Source organism: Rhineura floridana, chromosome 1, assembly GCF_030035675.1.
Source record: "Rhineura floridana isolate rRhiFlo1 chromosome 1, rRhiFlo1.hap2, whole genome shotgun sequence".
Taxonomy (NCBI): Eukaryota; Metazoa; Chordata; class Lepidosauria; order Squamata; family Rhineuridae; genus Rhineura; species Rhineura floridana.
The window spans coordinates 287694501-287718231 of record NC_084480.1 but is presented as its reverse complement, the minus strand read 5'-3'; the positions used below and the strand labels follow the sequence as shown (position 1 = coordinate 287718231).

The 23731-nt window shown below is 43.1% G+C and overlaps 1 protein-coding gene and 1 long non-coding RNA gene across 8 annotated transcripts in view; one reads left to right on the top strand and one right to left on the bottom strand.

Moving 5' to 3' along the window:
- Positions 1 to 14709: 14709 nt before the first annotated feature.
- LOC133373974 (uncharacterized) lies at positions 14710 to 22968 on the bottom strand. Of its 2 annotated transcripts, none has more exons than XR_009759789.1 (3): positions 22517 to 22968; positions 16581 to 16641; positions 14710 to 15337 (listed from the first exon to the last, which is right to left on the bottom strand). It is a non-coding gene; the product is annotated as an uncharacterized LOC133373974 (long non-coding RNA). The 2 variants fall into 2 exon arrangements; XR_009759791.1 differs by lacking the exon at positions 22517 to 22968 and adding an exon at positions 22190 to 22375.
- Positions 22392 to 23731, top strand: part of SNX31 (sorting nexin 31) — a 39787-nt gene continuing 38447 nt past the window's right edge. The window contains exon 1 of one of the 6 annotated variants that reach the window (XR_009759788.1): positions 22392 to 22739. Coding sequence is in view for 3 of the 6 variants with exons in the window: in XM_061604441.1 (XP_061460425.1) it covers positions 22602 to 22739 (138 nt within the window). In the remaining 3 variants the exon portion in view is untranslated. Of the gene's footprint in view, positions 22740 to 22793; positions 22971 to 22995; positions 23220 to 23731 lie in introns of those variants that run through there. The other 5 variants (XR_009759787.1, XM_061604441.1, XM_061604432.1 and 2 more) reach the window with 5 other exon arrangements.

The window sequence follows — 23731 nt, the reverse complement described above, 5'->3', positions numbered from 1 at the left end:
GAGGAGCACATTGCTAAGAACATAAAAACCAACAACAAAAAATTCTATAAATACATTTAAAGCAGGAGACCATCTAGGGAGGCGATTGGACCCTTGGATGATAAGAGAGTCAAAGGTGTACTAAAGAACGATAAGGAGATTGCAGAGAAGCTAAATGAATTCTTTGCATCTGTCTTCACAGTGGAAGATATAGGGCAGATCCCTGAACCTGAACTAACATTTGCAGGAAGGGATTCTGAGGAACTGAGACAAATAGTGGTAACGAGAGAGGAAGTTCTAGGCTTAATGGACAATATAAAAACTGACAAATCACCCGGCCCGGATGGCATCCACCCGAGAGTTCTCAAAGAACTCAAAGGTGAAATTGCTGATCTGCTAACTAAAATATGTAACTTGTCCCTCGGGTCCTCCTCCGTGCCTGAGGACTGGAAAGTGGCAAATGTAACGCCAATCTTCAAAAAGGGATCCAGAGGGGATCCCGGAAATTACAGGCCAGTTTGCTTAACTTCTGTCCCTGGAAAACTGGTAGAAAGTATGATTAAAGCTAGATTTAACTAAGCACATAGAAGAACAAGCCTTGCTGAGGCAGAGCCAGCATGGCTTCTGCAAGGGAAAGTCCTGTCTCAGTAACCTATTAGAATTCTTTGAGAGTGTCAACAAGCATATAGATAGAGGGGATCCAGTGGACATAGTGTACTTAGACTTTCAAAAAGCTTTTGACAAGGTACCTCACCAAAGACTTCTGAGGAAGCTTAGCAGTCATGGAATAAGAGGAGAGCTCCTCTTGTGGATAAGGAATTGGTTAAGAAGCAGAAAGCAGAGAGTAGGAATCAACGGACAGTTCTCCCAATGGAGGGCTGTAGAAAGTGGAGTCCCTCAAGGATCGGTATTGGGACCTGTACTTTTCAACTTGTTCATTAATGACCTAGAATTAGGAGGGAGCAGTGAAGTGGCCAAGTTTGCTGACGACACTAAATTGTTCAGGGTTGTTAAAACAAAAAGGGATTGCGAAGAGCTCCAAAAAGACCTCTCCAAACTGAGTGAATGGGCGGAAAAATGGCAAATGCAATTCAATATAAACAAGTGTAAAATTATGCATACTGGAGCAAAAAATCTTAATTTCACATATACGCTCATGGGGTCTGAACTGGCGGTGACCGACCAGGAGAGAGACCTCGGGGTTGTAGTGGACAGCACGATGAAAATGTCGACCCAGTGTGCGGCAGCTGTGAAAAAGGCAAATTCCATGCTAGCGATAATTAGGAAAGGTATTGAAAATAAAACAGCCGATATCATAATGCCGTTGTATAAATCTATGGTGCGACCGCATTTGGAATACTGTGTACAGTTCTGGTCGCCTCATCTAAAAAAGGATATTATAGAGTTGAAAAAGGTTTAGAAGAGGGCAACCAGAATGATCAAGGGGATGGAGCGACTCCCTTATGAGGAAAGGTTGCAGCATTTGGGGCTTTTTAGTTTAGAGAAAAGGCGGGTCAGAGAAGACATGATAGAAGTGTATAAAATTATGCATGGCATTGAGAAAGTGGATAGAGAAAAGTTCTCCCTCTCATAATACTAGAACTCGTGGACATTCAAAGAAGCTGAATGTTGGAAGATTCAGGACAGACAAAAGGAAGTACTTCTTTACTCAGCGCATAGTTAAACTATGGAATTTGCTCCCACAAGATGCGGTAATGTCCACCAGCTTGGATGGCTTTAAAAGAAGATTAGACAAGTTCATGGAGGACAGGGCTATCAATGGCTACTAGCCATGATGGCTGTGCTCTGCCACCCTAGTCAGAGGCAGCATGCTTCTGAAAACCAGTTGCCGGAAGCCTCGGGAGGGGAGAGTGTTCTTGCACTCGGGTCCTGCTTGCGGGCTTCCCCCAGGCACCTGGTTGGCCACTGTGAGAACAGGATGCTGGACTAGATGGGCCACTGGCCTGATCGAGCAGGCTCTTCTTATGTTCTTATTAGTAATACAGATAGATATGAATTAATCACAGTTAGAGCTCTTATTCTAGGCAAAAGCCTAGTTTAAAAAGCTACTAAGCTTGTAAATTAAAATATTTTTTTTTTAAAGGTGGCAGCAGGCCTGACAAAAGAGAACCGGGGTGGGGGGAGAGAGTTCTGTAACAGAGTGAACTGAACAATGTGCTTGGGTTTTGTTGCAAGTCAACAGGTTCCAGCTGTCATATAGTTTACTGGGGTTCTGGTAAAGGAGAGTTGATTACTTAGGGGAGCAAACAGTTGATGGGACATGGTAATCCTGGGCTCCAGAAACAGCTGTTAAGTATCCATTTGTAAAACTATATTAATTTGTTTTGATGCTTGGCAGCTTTCCATACTTTAGTCCTGTATTTTTAACTTGAAGTGGTCCAACCAACAGCATGAGAAGTTGTCGTGGAATTTACGACTGAGTTCTTTTTGAGGAGACTTAATAATGAAGCCAAAGCCTGTTTTAAGGTTGTTTATTTAGCTAAGCGCTTAGCCAGAGTAGAGTACAGGACTCAACTCTCTTCCTCAAAATGGTGGTTAGTTACAGACAGTTATATACCTTTACCTCCGTCACAATCATGGCAACAGTTACATTGCATTATTCTATGTTACAATGCTGCAATGATGCTCTGCCCCCTGTTCCATCCGTCCTCCCTTCATTCCTGCAATATCAGTGTCCTTGGCACATTTTCACTACAACAGCACTATTCTCTGTTGTCTATGTGACCCCCTGTCTGATGAAAATGGCAGTCAGACTTGTTCAGTATTGATCGAAATCCACCTCAAAGTGCTGCTATCTGTTTTTATGAGGGTGCATTAAAAGATAACAAAGAATTCTGATCCAAATTCCTCTAATCAGAAGTGAGGAGCCTCTTTCAGTGTGATGACTGCATTCCCATCTAGGCCAACTTTTCAGGGGGCATATGCTAGTGGTGGGCAGAGCCAGAAGCAAAAGTGAACAAATGTTAATTTTACCTCTGTACAGTAGGTGGTTATCACATGCCCCAGTGCTTTACTTTAACCACTTGCTCCATTTCCAAAGTTGAGAAGTGTCATTGCTTACATAGCCAAAATGATGCCATAAGAAAGAGGTACTAATAGGGCTGGGGAAATCCAAGGATTGCAGAAGACCAAAATACCTAGTAGTTTACAAGTGTGGGATTAAAATTCTATGGGCCTCAGAACTGGTCTGAACCTTGTGTACCCAAATATTCATCAGAACCAACTAAAAATAATACAACCATACTGTTTTGAAACAGGCTAGGGAAAGGAGGAGTTACTGATGGAAAGATGCTCCCTTTTACTCTCAGCCTTGAACTTTTTATCCTTGTGTGAAAGAAAACCAATTACACAAATGTTACAAAATAAATACCCAGGATTGAAATACACAATATACCATGATAAGTGCATGCTTTGATAATTCAGTATATTAGCTGTGGACATGCTTTCCTTCAAGAATGGCTAAATGCAATCCTTAGCATGTTTACTCAGAAGTAATCCTCATTGAGTTCACATGGATTTACTCCCAGGTAAGTGCACATAGGATCCACAAGGGGCATCCATGCATTTTGCACCAGGGGTGGGGAGTGGCAGCTCAGGAGCATGCCCTTTTGAGTTGAAAAATGCATGAGAAAGGATTAAGCAAACTTCCCCATTACTGTTGAGGCAAGTCGTATTGCACTCATTTGCAGATAAGTTTTTCCAACACTACAAAAGAGCCTGTTCAGAACGCTTCAGTTAAACTGTGAAGTGCTTTCCAGTCCTTTTACTGTATATATTTGAGATTGTCCTGCCCTTCCTCCTGAAGGAGTCCACAGCTGCAAACAAATCAATATAAAAAGCATTCTAGAAACAGTTATAGTTAACATTCTTTCAACCAATTATCTTCAGGTTACCAGGAACGGTTTCCTTACCCAAATACTTGGATAAACGGGAATATTTTTATATTTCTCCTGAAGGTCAATCATGAGGGACACAGAGAGTATTCCACAAGCAGGAAACTGCCACTGAAAATGCTATGTCAAGGATCATAACCAAGGCCTCGCCTCTAATTGTAGGGTTTGAGATGGTTGATACTGGGGAAGGTGCTCTTTTAGGTATTTGGATCCCAAGCCATTTAAGGGTTTTATATGCTAGTAAATACCTTTAATTGGGCGTGGTAGTTCACTGGCAACCAGTGCTGCACTTTCATCACTGACACATCCCGTTGGGTTGCCTCGCTAGCAAAGCAACTGCATTCTGCACTAGCTGCAGCTTCCAGACAGTCTTCAAGGGCAGCTCCATTTATAGCACATTACAGTAGTCCAGATGGGAAATCACCAGAGCATGGACAACTTGGTGGGTGAGAACAGTTAGAGCAAGCCCAAGATCCCATTCTGGTATTGGTTATCTACCATTAGAGAATGTCAGTGAAGAGTTGCAATTAAACCCTTGATTTTGGGGATGTAGTGCTGTAAAATATCAAAAATACCACTGAATGCCTCAATTTGGTCATGTATCTTCCCAGATAACCTGAAATAAAAGAAAGCGGCTTGTTTTCTGGTCAATCTTAAATGCCCTCTTGATTAGATTCCACATCTCAGGTAAACAATGGTTGAGAGAATTTCCCATCTTACAGTAGCTGAGTCCTAGAAGTATTCTTCTAAGTCATTTACATGTAGGAACCTAAGTATTGTCTTGGAAAAATGGCATAAGATTGCCTATCAAGTCCTCATAATAGTTGACACACAAGAACAAACACCTCCTGTAGTTCAAATTTTGCAGTTTCAGGGTTGAGCAGCTTGTGCAGGAGTCTCTATGCCACTGGGTGGTGCTGTAATCCCAGAAATGTCCATATTTGAAGATGTACTTAGGAGGGTTTTTTTGTAAATTATATCTGCTGCTTTGTGACCTCTGTACACTTCTACACTTGAGGTGTGCATGTTTAGTTCATAGTAGCTGTGAGGAATACAGAAACTCCCTTCAGTTTATGTCTTCCCACCATACCAAATTTTTACATAGCTGTAGAGAAACAGCAGCAGAGCTTTTATTAAGAAAGAAATTGTGGTGTATTTGTCTTGGGTTTAAGACAGTTTTGGTTTCCTTCAGTTCTACTTTTTTCTTTCCAATACACCTTTGTGGTATAATGTTTTGAGAGATGGGTTTATCTACAGCTAGTACTTTTACAGTGATGTCCTTGTATGTGATATACGAATGTGAAGTGATTTAAAACTTAAAAGTACCTTTCTCTGTTGACAATGTCAGTTCCACTCCTTCTGTGGCTTAGTAGAATACGGGGGGGGGGGGATTTCCGATAGTACCTCCCTGTGAAAAGCAGAAGAGCCTTAAAGAGAAAAAAGTTGGTGAGCTCCTTGATGAGATTCGCCCATGCATGAAACTCATGCTCATTTACACATCTGTCTGAGTGGAGTTCATTTTATATTTTTGCACTGTTTAACATTGCAGCTTGCACTAACCAATGGGTCTCCTTTGGGGATTTTCCCTACTCCCTTTGTTTCCTTCCATCACCAAGATCTAAGAGTTCCGAGGTCTGTAAAGAATTATGTACCCTTGTTCTTTCCAAGTACAACTCTCACTTTGAAGCAGACAGATCTGGTTTGGCAAAGAGCTCAAATAAGTGGTGCCAAGACCTACAGTTGAACTGGCTGGGAGCCGTACATGGCTTGCAGGACAGATAAAAGCCACTAATTCTATTCTACAAATGCTTGTGTAAGCAATAGCAGAAGAGTTCTTACAGTGCTAGAGTAGGCAGCGCTCCTGTTTCCACTTGTGCAAGCTCACAAATACAAGAATATCTTTTGGAGTTAGTTTCAGTTTTCTCACACAACACTTTACTAGAAGTTTCAAATCTGCCATTTTTGGGGAAGATCATTGAGCGAGTGGTGGCTGGCCAGTTGGCAGCACACTTGGATGAAAGGGATTATTTGGATCCATACCAATCGGGTTTCAGGACTGGACATAGTACTAAAACAGCCTTGGTCGCTCTGGTGGATGATATGAGGAGGGCATTAGACGGGGGAGAATCCACCTTTCTTGTCCTCCTGGATCTCTCGGCGGCTTTTGATACCGTCGACCACGGTATCTTGTTGGATCGCCTGGAAGGATTGGGAATAGGAGGCACTGTTTTGCAGTGGTTCCGTTCCTTTCTCTCTGACAGGCATCAACAGGTAGCATTGGGAGATGAGGTTTCAGACCCTTGGCCCCTCACATGCGGAGTGCCACAGGGTTCTATCCTCTCTCCCATGCTATTTAACATCTATGTAAAGCCGCTGGGAGCTATCATCAGGAGTTTTGGGCTGCGATGTCATCAATATGCAGATGACACGCAGCTCTATCTCTCCTTTAAATCTTCACCAGAGATGGCTGTGGAGACCTTGTCCAAGTGCCTGGAATCCGTGAGTGGATGGATGGGAAGGAACAGACTGAAGCTCAATCCTGATAAGACCGAGGTGCTACTTGTGGGTGACAGGGGGAGGTTGGGTGCTGTTGACCTACAGTTTAATGGGGTGAGTTTACCCCTGAAAGATCAGGTCTGCAGCCTCGGGGTGGTTCTTGATTCCAAGCTGTCCATGGAGGCTCAGATTTCGGCAGTGAGCCGGGCAGCTTGGTACCAATTACATCTCATACGGAGGCTGCAACCCTACCTCCCTATTCATCAGCTCCCGCTGGTGGTACACGCCCTGGTCACCTCTCGATTAGACTACTGCAATGCGCTCTACGTGGGGTTACCCTTGAAAACGGTCCGGAAACTATAACTGGTGCAGAATGCGGTGGCTCGGTTGCTTACAAACAGCCGCCGCCGTGATCACATCACGCCAGTATTATTTCACCTACATTGGCTGCCAGTTGTTTTCCGGGCCCAATTCAAGGTGTTGGTATTAACCTTTAAATCCCTATACGGTCTCGGCCCAGTTTATCTGAAGGAGCGCCTCCAGTACCACAAATTAAGCCGCCCAACCAGATCAGCCACACAGGGCCTTCTCTCAGTCCCACCAACGAAAACAGCTAGGTTGGTAGGGACTAGAGAGAGGGCATTTTCAGTGGTGGCCCCCACTCTCTGGAACTCCCTCCCATTCGATCTTCGCCATGCCCCTTCCCTGGATATATTTCGCCGGGCATTAAAAACTTGGCTTTTTGGACAGGCCTTCAGGAATTCCAGGGAGGGCTAACTTTTTGGGGATATTTTATTATCTATTGATCGCCCTAACTGATTTCATGCTGCTGTGATTAATGATCGTACTGATTTTATTGTATTGTATTGTATTGTAATTTACTGAATTTTAGTTTGTACGTCGCCTAGAGTGGCTTCGGCCAGATAGGCGACACAAAAATTAAATTTATTATTATTATTAAGTGTTTTTAAAAGCCCTCCATCCTTCAAAGACATCAACATCTAAAAAGGCACTTCTGAGTCCAACTCAGAGTGCTTTAAATCCAGTGCACAAATCTTGCCAATATGTAAAGTGACTAATTAGGTGTTTTGGGAAATATTTTTGTCTCAATTAGGATTTTCATACTGGTGGGGGTGGGCCTCCTTATAAAGACTGACACAGTTTCTGAAGGCATATGTTTAAGGCTGAAAGGAGGGGGAAGGGAAAGGATGGCGGATTTAAGCAGAACTAAGACACATTTTAGAAGATAGAGAATGTTGAGTTCTACTTAAGAGGTCCGGCAAACTGTAATTTTACATTGTCGATTTCAAAAACAACTTCACTCTTCCTGCCCAACCATGCAGCTTTTATGGTCTCTGCTCTCACATGTACTGGTTCTGAGCTTGGACAGGATTCATTCAGAAAACTCAAGCTATGCTAGAGTTCTGGCCAGAGCTTGGAAGTAACTTGTTATTTTCAATGAGTTACTTGTAATTAGTTACAATTTTAAATAACGAGTGGGTAATTCCATTACATTTGGCAAGTAACGGAACGACTAGTAATTTCCCTACTTTTCAGCTGCAACTTTAATGTTTCCACGTTAGGTTGGATGTTACTTGGGGGCAGGAACAAGGGGAAGTCAGCTCCTGGCTGTGATTGGTTAACACAAGACATGTGCCTCACACTGATTGGACTTCTGTGCAGACTGTCTCTTCCCTCGTGATCTGTGTTAGGAGGCACGAGGGAAGAGGTGAATAGGCAGGGCCTGCTAGCATCTGAGAGGAAAAAATGGACGCCGGAGGAAAAAGCCAGGGCAAGGACAACGGAGGAGAAGGCAGCAGCAGAATGGTGAAGAGCTGTGGAGGTGAGTGACGATGATTTGTGTGTGTGTGTGTGTGTGTGTGTGTGCCCCCCCACGGCCCCTTTTGCCCCCCCGTGGCATTTTTGCCCCCCCTGCCTCTCCTTGCCTAGGTATGCATGGGAACAAGGGGGAGAGTTCAAAAAGGGGGGGAAGGAAGAGAAGTAGGGCTTCTCTTCGTTCCCCCCCTTTTTGAACTCTCCCCCTTGTTCCCATGCATACCTGTGTGCTGTATTTATCCAGACAGAGCACTCCTGCCTTTTAAAATGCCGGCTAGCTTTTTATTGTATATTTATTTGAACTCCATCTTTCTTTTTATTTGTATTTTTGTCCTGTTTAATCACAAGACTGAATTGTATGTGGGACAAAAACTGTCTCAGTAATAATAATAATAATAATAAAAATAAAAAATCATTAGGCGTATAATAAATGGCTTAAGGCTGATTTTTTTGTTCTTGGCAGAGATGAGGTGAGAAGTAGGGTCCTTGCAGCTCCTCCTCTCAGTCCCCCAGCTCTCAAACTCATGTTCTGTGAGAAAGAGAGAGATTCCCAGTCCCAGACAGAGAGAGACTGTTGACAATCTCTGCTAATATCTATACAAATGTACATAACATGCATCACCTGAACTCACATGATCTAGAGTTACCTTAGCTCTTGCAAGATTTGCAAATGAGAAGCAATAGGGGGTTATATTCGTTCTGATTGTCTATTGGGCTATCATAGGTTATACGTTTTTTTCATTTTCTATGGCAAAAACTCCAACTTCAGTGGAATTGATGTGATGTGTTCTAATCATTTGAATTTGGCTAATGAATGCTTTATTCTTTCATCAGAACTTTAGCAGTAGTACTAAAATATTAATAAAAAAGAAAAGGGAAAGAAAAAATACTTTACATACATCATTTAGCTGTATTGCTAATTATAGATATAGATATAAAAGATAAACGGCATTTTGTCAAAAGTATTTTTGTCTACATTTTATACCTCATCCTTCGTTTTCCAAGCTTGGCATGGAATGCTTCTCATACAGAATTAATTTGAAATGCTGCATATTTATTATCATAATCATCATATTCAAAATAAAAAAAATATGTACCGCCTTCAAGTTGATTCCAACTTATGGTGACCCTATGAATAGGGTTTTCATGAGGCTGAGAGGCAGTGACTGGCCCAAGGTCACCCAGTGAGCTTCATGGCTATGTGGGGATTTGAACCCTAGTCTCATTTTGTTCTCACAACAACCCTGTGAGATAGTAGGTTAGACTGGCCCAGGCAGGGTTATTCAGTGAGCAAAAATGATGCAAATAGGATCTCTTTTAATTGTGCTATCGACCTGCTTACTTCCACTCTGACTGGGGGATCTTGCAGTATGGGGAAGAGATGGGGGCACATCACAGCTGAAGTTCACCCATATAGGAGCATTATCTCTTGTTTATTACAGAGACGCCTGTTGCAGGTTTTGCTGCTGAGAGCAGCAGTCAGTTAGTGCGGCCACTTGAGTCACAGCTTGTTGATCCTGAGGAGGCAAAACTAGAAAGTGAGGTTCAGAAATGAGGCCCTGTGCATGAGGAGGAGGAGGGCATGAAGCAGTGCCAGTTGCCCACAGCCACATCTGCAGAACAGCAAGTACCATGGTTTGGCTTTGAGAAAGCTTGTACATTTGTGAGCCAGAGTGGGAAAAATGTTGTTGTACGATGCAATTACTGCCTTCCAAGGATCAAAAATCTGAGATCAGCTGTTTCCTCCTCATCCAATGTGAAGAAACATTTTGAGGTAAGCCTTTGTCATGCTGGTCCTCAAAGAGTGTCCATTGTCTATTTATGTTTAAATTGTGAAGTTCCTCTTCCATTTTTTCTTGGATTCATACTTTGTTCTTCTTCCTCAGAGGGCACACCCTGAGAAGCTGAGAGCAATTGAAGAAGCAATAAAGGCAAGGAGACGTGGCCTTCCTGAACCAATGCATGACACCCCTCCTCCCAAAATGCTGAAGCAGCAGCAGACAACCCTTGAGAGGTGGGGATCTGGCAGGGAGTCTGTCACCCAGAGCAATCTCAACAGGAGAATCATTGATTTCATTGTAGAGGAGACATTACCACTTCAGACTGTGGACAAACCATCATTCATTAATCTGGTTTGCATTGGACTCCCCAAAGATCTCACCATCATATGTGCCAAGACTCTGAGAGACAGAATTGAGAAGAGAGCATGCCACATGAGAGAAACTCTTGCAAACCGAATGGGTGCTGTGGCATATATAGCAACCACTGCAGATTGTTGGACCAATGGCAAGAAGAGTTACTTTGGGGTAACAGCCCACTGGATCAACCCAACTACCCTGAAACGTGAGGTCGGGGCCTTGGCTTGTAAGCGTCTGAAGGGGCGCCATACATACGATGTCCTTTCAAAAGCACTGCATGATATACATGTGCAGTACAGGATCCACAACAAAGTTATGTGCACTACTACAGACAATGGCTCCAACTTTGTGAAAGCGTTCAGAGTTTTCATGGCCAAAGAACCAGTGGAAACTGCAGGCACCAGTGACGATGATGGTGATAACCAGGAGGAGGAGGAGGCTGAGGTGGAGTTTGTGCCTATCTGTGAGATCCTGGACACAGGACCTGAGGCAGAGGAAGAAGCTGCAGACTCAGGAGAGGATTTTGTTTTACCACCACACCAGAGATGTGCTAGCCACACCCTCAACCTTGTGGCAACACAAGACATAGAGGCCATGCTTTCTGACTCCTCCAAAAGTAGTCTTCTTGGTCCTTTCAAGAAACAGTTTCGTTCCTTGATGGGAAAGTGCAGCAAGTTGTGGTCCAAGCACAACCACTCAGCCCAGATTGCTGAGTATATCCGTGCGCAATGTGGTGTGTATCTGAAGGTACCGAATAAGAGCAGGTGGAATTCCACCTTTGATGCGTTGAAGCAACTACATGAGCTCCTGTCAACTGTGCCACTCAAAATGCATGCCATAATGGACCGCTGCTCCTTGTCCAGGATCACAGCTGCCGAGATTGAAGTGGTACAGGAATACACAGAGATTATGGAGCCACTAGCTCAGTCCCTAGATATCCTGCAACGGGAGAACGGCATGTTCATGGGGTATTTGCTACCAACGCTCTGCAATCTGGACCGCAAGTTAGAAGGACTGGAAAACAAACCTGAGAGGTACACATACTGTTTTCAGCTGCTGAGAGGTGTGCGCGAAGCCCTAAGAAAGCGGTTTGCAGCTATCTGGGAGGACAAGAGGCTTCTTCTGGCAGCCTGCCTACACCCTCGCTTCAAACTAGATTGGCTGGAATCGTGTCAGGCCACCACCCATACCAACAAGTAAGAACATTAGGGAAGCCCTTTGGGTGGATTACTCCAAGGGAAATGTTGTCTCAAGGGAGGCATCAGAGGGCTTAAGGTGGTAGGCAGGGGCTGGGCCTTTTCTTCCTGGGGCTCCTCATCACAACCTTGGGTTGCTGCAGGTAATCCTTACGGGTCTGCTGTGCTGCCCCATGAGTGTGGTGACTTGGTCACCTTCCTACCTTCCATGTCATCATCCACAGGCTCAGGCTGGACCCTGAACCAGGGGACATGACAAGCATCAGGAAATGAAGAGCAGATGATGGTTTCCTAACATATATGTGTTAACATATCCTCTCTCTTTCTTAGATACACAATGGAAGCCTTGTTGAAAGCTGAAATAAAGATGGGTGTACTTAATGAGGACAGTGATCAGTCTTCAGATAAAGACCAGGAAGGAGATGACTTAGCAGATGACTTCTTTAACTTTCTGCCCCAGGCAAGAAGTCAGCAGTGGACACTGCTGAGGAGGAACTGGTGAGGTACCTGAGGTCTCCCAGCAGGGAAGTGTCATCACTCCATGGCTTTCCACGTGTGCTGCGGTGTTTTTTGCAGCACAACACAGGCATGCCTTCAAGCGCCGCAGTAGAACGCCTGTTCAGTACTGGTGGTAACGTAATGACTGTAAAAAGACATTCCTTGTCTGACATGCTCTTTGAGCATCTTGTTCTTTTGAGACATAACAGAAACATATTATAAAAGCATTTCAAGTGTAAAATTTGATTTAAAGAGTTGGGGTATCTTCATTGCTTGGGGGGATGTGAGATTCTGTTATGCCGTTATGTTAATCTTATGGATAAATTTTTTTATTCTACTACCCCCTGTGTGTGTGTGTTTATTTTTAATATTGTTTTAGGCTTCTTAGATGTGCAGCAGCCAAGGCCAGCACCTTGTAGGAGTTTTTTTAAAAAAGTAACTGAAATGTAATTGTAGTGATTACTTTTGAGAAAAAGTAAAGTAATGTTACTTTCAGAGCAATTGTAACGGTAATTACTACTTTTTGGGGCCAAGTAATTGTAACTGTAATTTATTACTTTTTAAAAGTAATCTTCCAAGCCCTGGTTTTGGCAGGCACTCGCCTCTCTCTAGGCACATACATCAAGGTGTGTGGTTTCTGCCTTCTTGCTCAGTTCTCTTAGCTGCCACAGAGGAATCTTTTAAAGAACAGCTCTTGGCTACAAGTGCGCTTCCTGTTGGGGGATGCACTACTCATATTTTATTTCCACCTTTCCTCTCTACAGTTATTTCCATCCCTATTTCAGCTAAGGAGATACCTGTGTATGAGTAGCCTACCTGGATATGTCACTTGCTAGATCAAGAAATCTAGGCCTAAATCACATATGCCTTCTGATGCACGCCTCAGTGTGGATGCTGTTTATTGGCAATGTGCATTGCTTTTAATGAATGTATGCTCAGATGTATCCTCACTTGCTGTGCATTTGCAGAGGCTTCTGATTATGCTGAAGTCCTTCAAGCTTCAAGAGGTTGTATTGCCTTTCCCATTTTAAATAATCCTTTGCATAAGGGAGGAATTGGCTTGAGAAGTCTACCCAAGGGCATGCACAACCCCCTCCCCTTTAGTAATTCCTAACCCAGGAAGTGAGAGAACATGCAACCTTATGCCTGCCATCTGCAAACATTTTCTGCCAGCATGAGAGTCCGCTCTCTCTCTTGCTCTCTCTCTCTCTCTCTTTGTGTGTGTGTGTGTTTTCCTGTCTATCTCAGGGGTTCCTCCTACAGTTTGGGGGACTTTTATGATCTATCCTGCCTTTTCCTCTATTTTGGTATCCACAGTGTGGCAAGGCAGGTCACCCACTTTACAAACAGAGTGATATTGATGTACGGGGGCCCAACAGTGTAATTTTTTAAAAGTATTTTTACTATTTTCTGTTACACCAATAACCCTAACAACTTTAACAAATGTTGGAGTCCTGGTGGTGGTCTTCTCATATTCACAGTTTCCAATTGAGACACCTTAAATAAGGATTTTCTCCTTGTCTATGAACTTGATTTTTACATAAGGTTGTGAAAAATCTGCTGCAGCTCTTCTCATTGCTGCTTGCGCTCAGCGTTTTATTTTCTGGCTACCAACCTGCTTAGTCAGCGGTTCTCTTCTATCTTCCAATTTACCAGTGTGCATTTCTAAGTAAACACTTGTGTCTGAGTTTGATTCCTCCTTCCTACCAATCCATTTCCCTTTTTGTGTTTTGTCCTCTTAGATGGTAAGTTGGGAGACAGGGACCACCCCCTTCAGGGGACCCTTTTTCGCTGGAGAGTGGGATAATTCCACAAATAAATGTTCTAAGGCTCACATTACCCTTGCTGTAGTAGAGCAGAAAATACTAACTGGATGCAGTCTCACTGACTAGTATGTGGGCTTACACTAATTTGCTGATTTTATTCTAGCTGTTCATTCGGTTGAATGCAGTGTAGAACTTTTGAGAGGTGCTGGAGCTAAATTATACTTTAAAATTGCACGTGCTTAGCTTGGAGGCTCATCTCGCTAATCCCAGATATTCTGGATTAATTGTGTTTATCTGTGGGGAAAAATCTTGCTTTGCTCAAAGGCACTTCTGTTTCCTACCTCCTTGACCACTCACCACAAATGGTAAAATTGTTCCAGATGATCTGAAGCTGCATTGAAAATGCACAAGTGTTTGCCTGTCTCATTTTACAACCGACTTTGCATTTCTTTCAGGTGCTAAGATTATGGGGAAATGTAGCCAACTCAAACTAGCTGAACAAAGATAATTTAAGAACCCTTGTTCAGAAATAGGGAGCTCCACCAGTCTGAAGGATGTCATTGTAATTAGAGAATGATGCACTCTAATGGTTATACAGGTGTGAAAATGGAAATGGACTGCCTTCAAGTCTATTCCGATTTATGGCGACCCTATGAATAGGGTTTTCATGGCAAGTGGTATTCAGAGGGGGTTTACCATTGCCTTCCTGTGAGGCTGAGAGGCAGTGACTGGCCCAAGGTCACCCAGGGAGCTTCATGGCTGTGCGGGGTTTCAAATCCTGGTCTCCCAGGTCAGTCCACTGCTGCAAAAACCAACAGCAATCCCTGTCTGAAAGTCTGCACCAAGAAAACCTAAATTCAGAAACCTGTGCATATTTTCCATGTATTTCTTTATTTTCATCATTTGTTCTGTTTTTTTAAATGTGTTTTTATTTTTTACTATCCACTGCCATATAAAATGTCAGGGTGGTGTGTACAATGATGAAACATAAAACACCATTAAAAACAATACTGTGTTGCTTCAGTTATAGACATAGCAGAGCTATGTGATCTAGTGGGTTCCTGCCAGTTGGAAATCCTGCTGAGCCTCTTCTCTAATCATGGAGGTTTCACCAGGCAATGCCCATAAATTTGGAAGCATATCTGCACAGTCACAAGAGCTAGAAGCTTTGTTTCTCTTAATAAGCGAACCTGAGCCTCTTCATATACTGAGTTGTACAAGAATAAAAAAGAGGAAACCCCAAGATGCTGGAAAATTTGGTATTTATTTTATGAGAATTCTTTTTTGTGGTCGTCTATCATTTCAAGCAATTTTGCTAGAAAACAATACTGCAGACCATCCCCTGAAGAAGGCCAGACAACATAGTGACCAAAACCTTTGGGCTTTTTTTGAAAATAAACACCACATTTTCCAGCATCTTGGCGTTTCCCCTTTTTTATTCTTGGCTTTTTGGATGCTTGTCACTTTCTGCTTTTGATATTGAGTTGTACACCCAGTGTTGCATTCTGCATTTCCTGTAATTAAGCAGAGAGGAATTAACTAAGTAAAGAATAATAATCTCAGAACAGATTCTGATGCTACCAGATTGAATAGTGTTCAGAATTCACAAAGCAATATAGCATTTTAGACGTGGGGAATTTGAAAATTCTTAAAAGATGAGAACAAAACAACAAGTGCAAAATCTCTGTCTGAATGGATTCTGGTGTTCCAAAGCACACCATCTTCCGTAAAACAGAAGCCAAGCTAGAAACCAAGACATGGGCAAACAGGGAGTGAACAATCTCCAACAACCTTTTAAAAATGTATATTAAAAAATCACTAAATGGCACACAACCTGTTTGGGCAAGTAATGGAATGTGGTTAAACAAGTGGGAAGAGTTCTGACATCTTCATCACAAACATTTACAAAGTCTTAGAGATGCCACTCCTGCAATCACAATCTATGTTACAGTTGCCCAATGTGATGAATGTGTTATCTAGAGCACATACTGCAGTTTGGGGTGTGTGTATGGATGTGTTTTACTGGCCCTTAACAGTAGCCTTACACAGACATGAAATAGGTGGAAGTATTGTCAGCCGGGAGTTAAACAGAAGAGCTTACATAGATGCAAGTCTCTTTTAATATAGTCTTCTCAGTAAACATGCATAAGCGCCAAGCATCCTCTTGGCCATCCATGTGCTTACAAGTACACCCATGTACATCTTCACACAGCACTTTCCCCTAAATGGCATTCAGAACTGCTAGGTTTGATGTAAATAATATCCTTTGCCTCAGAAAATAAACTGTTAAAGATGTTTTTCTTTTCCTTTCTTCCCTGATTGCTGAAGCATCATGTCCAGCCTGTTCTATATAAGTGGGAGAAAACCTGTTTAATATTTGCATGCCTAAGTCATTTACATACTTCCATATTTTAGATTGCCTTTCACTGAGGTCAAGCTAGGCTTATACAAGGAAACATTAAGAAATTAAGGCTTGGGAGTGACCGATGAACTTTTTATCGTTCATTTTTATTTAAACAATTGATTTAATGTCCTCATGAGGGCTTTAAAATGTTACAGCTGGGAGTGGGGGTGAGAATTTGAGCAGATACAGATTCTCACACCCTGCAATACCTGGTAAAGTTCCCTATTCTATCCAGATATTACAGGTGCAGCAGTCTTGCCCCATACAGCATCTGGTGACCCCAAAAGTTCAAGAGACAAGGGGGAGGGACCACTGACAGGGTTAACTATACCTTCCTAGAGAACAACACTTACCCGGTTTACAGGTCTACACAGACTGCATGAGCCACTGTGGATGTTCAGGACAACAGCTGACCTTGATGAAATTCCAAAGAAGAAATGGAGAAATTCAGAAACAAATAAACAAAATGTACACAAGGAAATGGCTTATTAGACCCCAAAGCGTTTCGGCAAAAGTCTTCAGGGGCATGAAACAAAATGGTAGACTCAAGAAAAATCAGTAACAACACCCAGTTGAAAATAGTTTGCAGAAAGCATGCTAGTGTTCCTCTGTCTACAATCGTGTCTTGTGCTTCCCCTGAAGAAGACATTTGTCAAAATATGTTGGGCCTAATAACCATTTCCCTGTGTACCTTAGAGATGCCCTCTCTCTCTTTTTTTCCTTGCTGGATTTCCATCATGCAGCTTTTAAGACACAGGAACAAAAGGTTTTGACCTTGCTATCTCTAGATGAGCCACAGGAATGTAAGGAGATGCCTCATACTGAGATAGAACATTATTAGTCCATCCAGCTCCTTACTGGCTCCTCAGAAGCCAGGGCTAACCCAAGATACTTTGCTGCCTGAGGGAAATTTTGCCTCCGTGTCAAGGTGCAAAGTACTGGAGTTATTTTGACAGCTGAAACATAACCACCCAGAGAGCTTCGGCTATGGGGCAGTATATAAATGTAATAAATAAATAAATAAAATCCCACAAGCGCGTCTTCCCTTTCATGGCAGTAAAAATACAACAACAAGAAATTAAATAACAATTTTGCAGCACTTTCCTGTAATCCAAAACCAGCCAGCTCACTCTCCTCAACGGTAATATGACCGGTCCCAAGCAGCAATGAAACAGTGCAAGTGATCCCACAAAGACTTAGCTCTGACTGGAGCAACCCTGATATAATTTGTTATGCTATGAGGTGTGGTGTTTGCATGCCAGCCTGCAATTTTCACATGCAGTCCTGACTCTCAGTTTTAGGTTCTTTTGACACTGATAAGTGGCACACTCCTGTATCTGGCACCCTAGGAGTTAAGACATACACAGAGGTAAAGTAAATTTATTACAGTAGGTCCCTGCTTTACAGCGCTTCACTTTACAGTGTTCTGCTAATGCCAGTGGTTGGCAATTGCAGAAAGGCCCCGCTCTTACAGCACTTGTTCCGCTTTTATGGTGTTTTTTTGCCGTTGGGTGCCATTTTGGTCAATGTTAGTCAATGGGTTCCGCTTTACAGCGGTTTTTGCTTTACAGCAGGGGTCCGGAACGTAACCTGCTGTATGAGTGGGGCCCTACTGTATATCAAAAAGGGAATTAGCTCATTTACCAAAACTATTAAAACAAAATCTATAAACAACACACTAATGCTAGGCTGAGTTTAGAAGTGTTTAAAACCAATTCAAGAGTTATTCTTAAAAGCATCCCTGAGAACACATAGGGTTAGGATGTGATAATTTTACTGGTCTCTACGGACTGCCTGAGTCACTTCATCCACCATGGATGGTGGAAGGGGGAAGGATGTTGGCTGAATGGGTGAAGGTGGTACCAGAAGGGGGAAATGGGTGCTGCTGACTAGAGCTGTTTGTTTTTAGAAAGATAAAGAGAGGTTGTCAGAGGAATAAGGGAAGTTTGGCAGTGAGAGTTTGGGCAAATTTTAGGCAAAATTCAGAAGAAAGCAAATGGAAAACCTTGGGGCAACGGCTCAGAGTAAAAGGTCTGTTTTTGCAGTGGGTGGCTGTGGATTGTGAGGAAAGAGGGATCTGATCTTTGGGGGTGAAACAGACAGGGATGGATTCCAAAGTAAATGGAAGGCTACAGGTTCCCCACTCAAGGTTAGATTATTAAGTACTGGTAGAACTAAAAGTTCAATGTCCTCGTTGTTAACTTTAAAGTTACATAACTCTTCTGTTGTCAATACTTTAATTTTCTTGGCATTCAGCTATAGTCCTGCTTTTGTGCTTTCCTCTTTAACTTTCATCAGCGTTTGTTTCAAATCTTTACTGCTTTCTGCTATAGTATGGTATTGTCTGTATATCTTAAATTATTGATATTTCTCCCTCCAGTTTTCACACCTCCTTCATCTTGGTCTAATCCCACTTTCCATATGATATGTTCTGCATATAGATTAGACAAAAAGGGTAAAACACCCCTGTCTCACACCCTTTCTGATGAAGAACCAATCGGTTTCTCCATATTCTGTCCTTACAGTAGCCTCTTGTCCAGAGTATAGGTTGCACATCAGTACAATCAGATGCTGTGGCACCCCCCTTTCTTTTACAGCATTCCATAGTTTTCCATGATCTACACAGTCAAGGGCTTCGTTGTAATCTATAAAGCACAGGGTGATTTCCTTCTGAAATTCCTTGGTCCGTTCCATTATCCAACGTATTGTTATGAGCATGGAATGGATGATTTCTATGGGTCACCTTTCCAGCCTCTGATTTGGAATCCTATGCCCTGGGGGCTAGCTCTGCTAGCCAGATGAATCTCCTTTGTTAATCAAATGGAGTGGCCAGGTAGTTAATGGCCCTATTTAGTTGCCCCGGCAACTGGTGAAATGGGTCAGGAAGATCCTTTTGTTATTGAAACTCTTCAGGAGAGCATTCCCCCCCTCCTGGAGCCTAGGAGAGTTTTATACTGGTAGTTTTGGAGAGTGTCTAGAGATTATGCTGTGGCTGCAGGCAGGCAGAGAGGCTGGCTTGCTGAATCATGGCTATAGGACGCCCCTGCACCCAGATGGAAAAGCTGGCTATTAGACTGCTGATGTATTGAACCTCTCCATTCTTGAGCTCAGGTTGGAATGTGTGTAAATAAATAAATCATATTTCATAAAGACACCGCAGTGTCCGCTGATCTTCTTCCCAAAGGAAATCAAACCCTAGAGGGGCACAGGGACCCCCAAAATCTCACCGCTCGGAGATTGGGGGAGGCGTGCCACAGTATGTTGGTGATATGATCTCTGGTACCTCGTTCCTTTCTAAATCCAGCTTGGACATCTGACATTTTTCTCGCTCCATATATGGTAAGAGCCTTTGTTGTAGAATCTTGAGGATTACCTTTCTTGTATGGGATATCAAGGCAATAGTTTGATAATTACTGTATTCCCTGGGATCCCCTTTCTTTGGAATTGGGATGTATATTGAATGCTTTCAGTCTGTGGGCCATTGTTTAGTTTTCCATAGCTGTTGACAATTTTTTGTCAAAATTTGGACAGACTCAGTCTCAGTAGCTTGTAGCAACTCTATTGGTATGCCATCTATTCTTGGTGATTTGTTTCTTCCAAGTATTTTAAGAGCAGCTTTCACCTCACATTCTAGAATTTCTGGTTCTTCCTCATACAGTTCCTCCATGAATGAATCTGTCATCCTTGCATCTCTTCTATAGAGTTCTTCAGTGTATTGCTTCCATCTTCCTTTTATTTCATCTCCATCAGTCAGTGTGTTCCCCTGTTGATTATTCAGCATCCCTATTCTTGGATTAAATTTGCCTTTCGTTTCTCTAATCTTTTGGTATAAGGCTCTTGTTCTTCCCTTTTTGTTCTCTTCTATTTCGATACAATAACTATTGTAATAGTTTTCTTTGTCCCTACCCATTGTATTGTTGCATTTAGGGTTCTAGCGTGTTTCTATCTCCTTTTGCTTTTGCTTTCCTTCTCTCTTTAACCATTTTAAGAGTTTCGTCAGTCATCCATTGAGGTCTTTCTTTTTAACTAGAGGTATTGTCTTTTTGCATTCTTCTCTGATAATGTCTCTGACTTCACTCCATAGTTCTTCTGGTTCTCTGTCAACTAAGTTTAAAGCCTCCAATCTGTTCCTTATTTGATCTTTATATTCTTCTGGGATGTTATTTTAATTACATTTTGGCATTACGATTGCTTTGTTGCTCTTCTTTAGCTTTACTCTGATTTTCAATATTATCAGTTCATGATCTGTACTGAGTCTGCTCCTGGTCTTGTTTTTGCAGAAAGTATGGAACTTCTCCATCTTCTGCTACCAATTATATAATCAATTTGATTCCTGTATTGACCATTTGGTGATGCCTATTATTATTATTGTTATTAGGGTATTAGGACTGGTAGAACAGGGATAGATAGATATATTAAAAGTCTTCATGAAAGGTCATAATCATTAGAGTCCAAATTTCTCCTAATATACAACTGTATGCAGTTTTGTGTGCAACTCTCTCACATTTTTTAAAAGCAATTTCCCATAATCTAATGGAGTTGTGTACATTCTTTCACAGGACAGTGTAAAACTAGCTTGTGAATTTGGTAGGTCTGGCTCCCTGGGAAGTTGTCATTCTAGACTGTTTTCTGGAAAAACGTATTATGGCCCAGAACAGGTGGTTTCTGTAGAAATTTTGTGGCTCATTGCATCAATCCCATCCAGTCATGTGTGACTTGGTGAAGTTGGTAGATCTGGCTCCCTGGGAAGTTGCCATTCCGGCCCGTTTTGTTCAGTTCTGGATGGCATTTTGGTTGTTAAAGGGTTAATAAAATATAACATCAGAAGGGTTTTTGTTCTTCAATATTGTTCTCAAGTGTCTGACACATCCCAATGTTTTTACATCAATTTCTTTTATAAAGGGCTCCTTCCAGCCCTTCCATGCTATACTACTACCATACTAATACTTGCAGAAACCAGTAATGATTTGAAACGACTACCGTTGAAAGTTAAAGAGGAAAGCACAAAAGCAGGACTACAGCAGAACGTCAAAAAGACTAAAGTAATGACAACAGAAGATTTATGTACCTTTAAAGTTAACGAGGACACTGAACTTGTCAAGGACTATCAATACCTTGGCACAGTCATTGACCAAAATGGAGACAATAGTCAAGAAATCAGAAGAAGGCTAGGACTAGGGAGGGCAGCTGTGAGAGAACTAGAAAAGGTCCTCAAATGCAAAGATGTATCACTGAACACTAAAGTCAGGATCATTCAGACCATGGTATTTCCGATCTCTATGTATGGATGTGAAAGTTGGACAGTGAAAGACCTGGGTAAGAGAAAAATCCACTCATTTGAAATGTGGTGTTGGAGGAGAGCTTTGTGCATACCATGGACTGCGAAAAAGACAAATAATTGGGTGTTAGAACAAATTAAACCAGAACTATCGCTAGAAGCTAAAATGATGAAACTGAGGTTATCATACTTTGGACACATAATGAGAAGACATGATTCACTAGAAAAGACAATAATACTGGGGAAAACCAAGGGATTAGAAAAAGAGGACGACCAAACAAGAGATGGATTGATTCCATAAAGGAAGCCATAGACCTGAACTTACAACATCTGAACAGGGTGGTTTATAACAGATGCTATTGGAGGTCGCTGATTCATAGGGTCGCCATAAATCCTAATCGACTTGAAGGCACATAATAACAACCAGCCCTTCTGCTCCGACTTTTACATGTCCCTTATTTCCCTAACATATGCACTCGAATAAACACTTTATCCTAACATATACCCATTTGTGTACACATTATTTGGCTGAAAAACTGCACTGCCAAAATTGAAAAGATGTAAATTTCGAAGGGTGGCTACGTTTCAGTCCGCGCATTGCTTCGGAAAGGGCAAATTAAGTAGTTTCGTCATTAAATGCAAACCTAATTGAATTCCTCCCTTATCCCTAGTTAGTTACGCTACCTTGAACTTCTTGGAAGAAAGGCCGGGATATAAAAATAATACATTAGGAAGTCCTGGTTTCCAAAAACCATTTAGGGGGCGGCTTTATAAAATGAGAGGACCTAACTTGTTCATGCCACTCTCCCCCCTCCTAGGAGGTGACTTTAAAAAAACAACACCCTAATATAGACCATGTGATATTTTACGTGCCACATGTTTCTGCGTGTGTGGTGGTAGTAATGAGAGGTCCCTAGCCCCTTTTTCCTCCTCCCGCCTTTCGGATTATTATCGAGGAGAGGAAATCTAGCCTGGCTCCCCTGGCCAGCCAGACATCCATTAAGGCCCCACCTGCTGCTGTTGCTTCGCCTCGGTGGGCGCTTCCCTCCTTCGCGAGGGAGGAGACAGCCTCGTCTCCATCACGTAGGGAAAACAAATGCTGCCGCGACCGCCCTATCCCATTTGCCCTGACAAGCGGCTGGCTTTCCGCCTTCCTCGCGCCGGTATTATGAAGATGCACTTCAGCATCCCTCTCTCCGAAGAGCTGCTGGAGAAGTTTGGCGGCCGCTATGTGGTGAACTAGCTTTTCTGAACAAGAAAGGGGGAGTGGGGTAGACGCCCCTAGCCGGGGTGTGTGTGGTGGGACTGATAGACGAGGGGCGCGCGGAGGCTGCGAGGGAGAGTGCGCGCGCGCGGCTAGTGAGCCGAGGGAGACCTGGCGCGCCTGGTCTAGACGCCAGAAGCCACAATGGCAAACAAGTTGGTGGCATGGAACTGCGCCTGCGGCCATCGGAACGCGCGGGAGGTGCGCTCCTAATCCGTGTTAAAAGACGAGAGTTTCATTACCCTTTCTCCTCCCCCCCCCCGTTACTGCTTGTGTGACCAAGCGTGGAGGGCGGAGAGGGGGAAATGGAGGAGCGGGCAGCTCAGCTGGCGCGGCTTCAGAGAGAGGCAGGCAGAGCAGGCGTGTGGATTTGGCTGCCCGCTGCAGGCAGTTGCTGGACGGATCCGCAGAAGTTGTTCGACGGGGCGGGGGGGAGGAAATCTTGTAAGGGTGAGTTTATGCGTCGCTGAGATGGGGTGGGAAATGACGGTGTGCCATGTGGAGTGGGGTGGGTGGGATGCACAGTTAGCGTGTGCGTTCTGTGGGAAAGGAATGGCTGCCAGAGATGAAGAGCTTGCCTAGCGGCTGTGGGGAGGGCTGTGGGCTTGGCTGTTGCAAAGATTGGAAGGAGCCTGCGTCTAGGTGGCACAGATTTGTATTTACAGCAGCGTACCTACATACCATACCATTTAGTGCACTCTTGGAGCACCTGGCTTTCCCCAAAGAATCATGGCAACTACAGTTCACTGCTCATAGTGCTACAGTTCCTAGACACCCGTAACAAACTGCAGTGGGAGTTTTGGGCGAAGTCCTGTGCTTTAAATGTATGGTGCATATGCAGCCATAGTGTAAGAAAGGAGAAGCATTTGAGAGTAGAATGTGTGGAAAAGGGACCCTGCTGATTGGCGTGTTTTGGAGAGGTCTGTGTGTACAGAGAGAGAGGGAGGGAGGGCAGTCTGAGG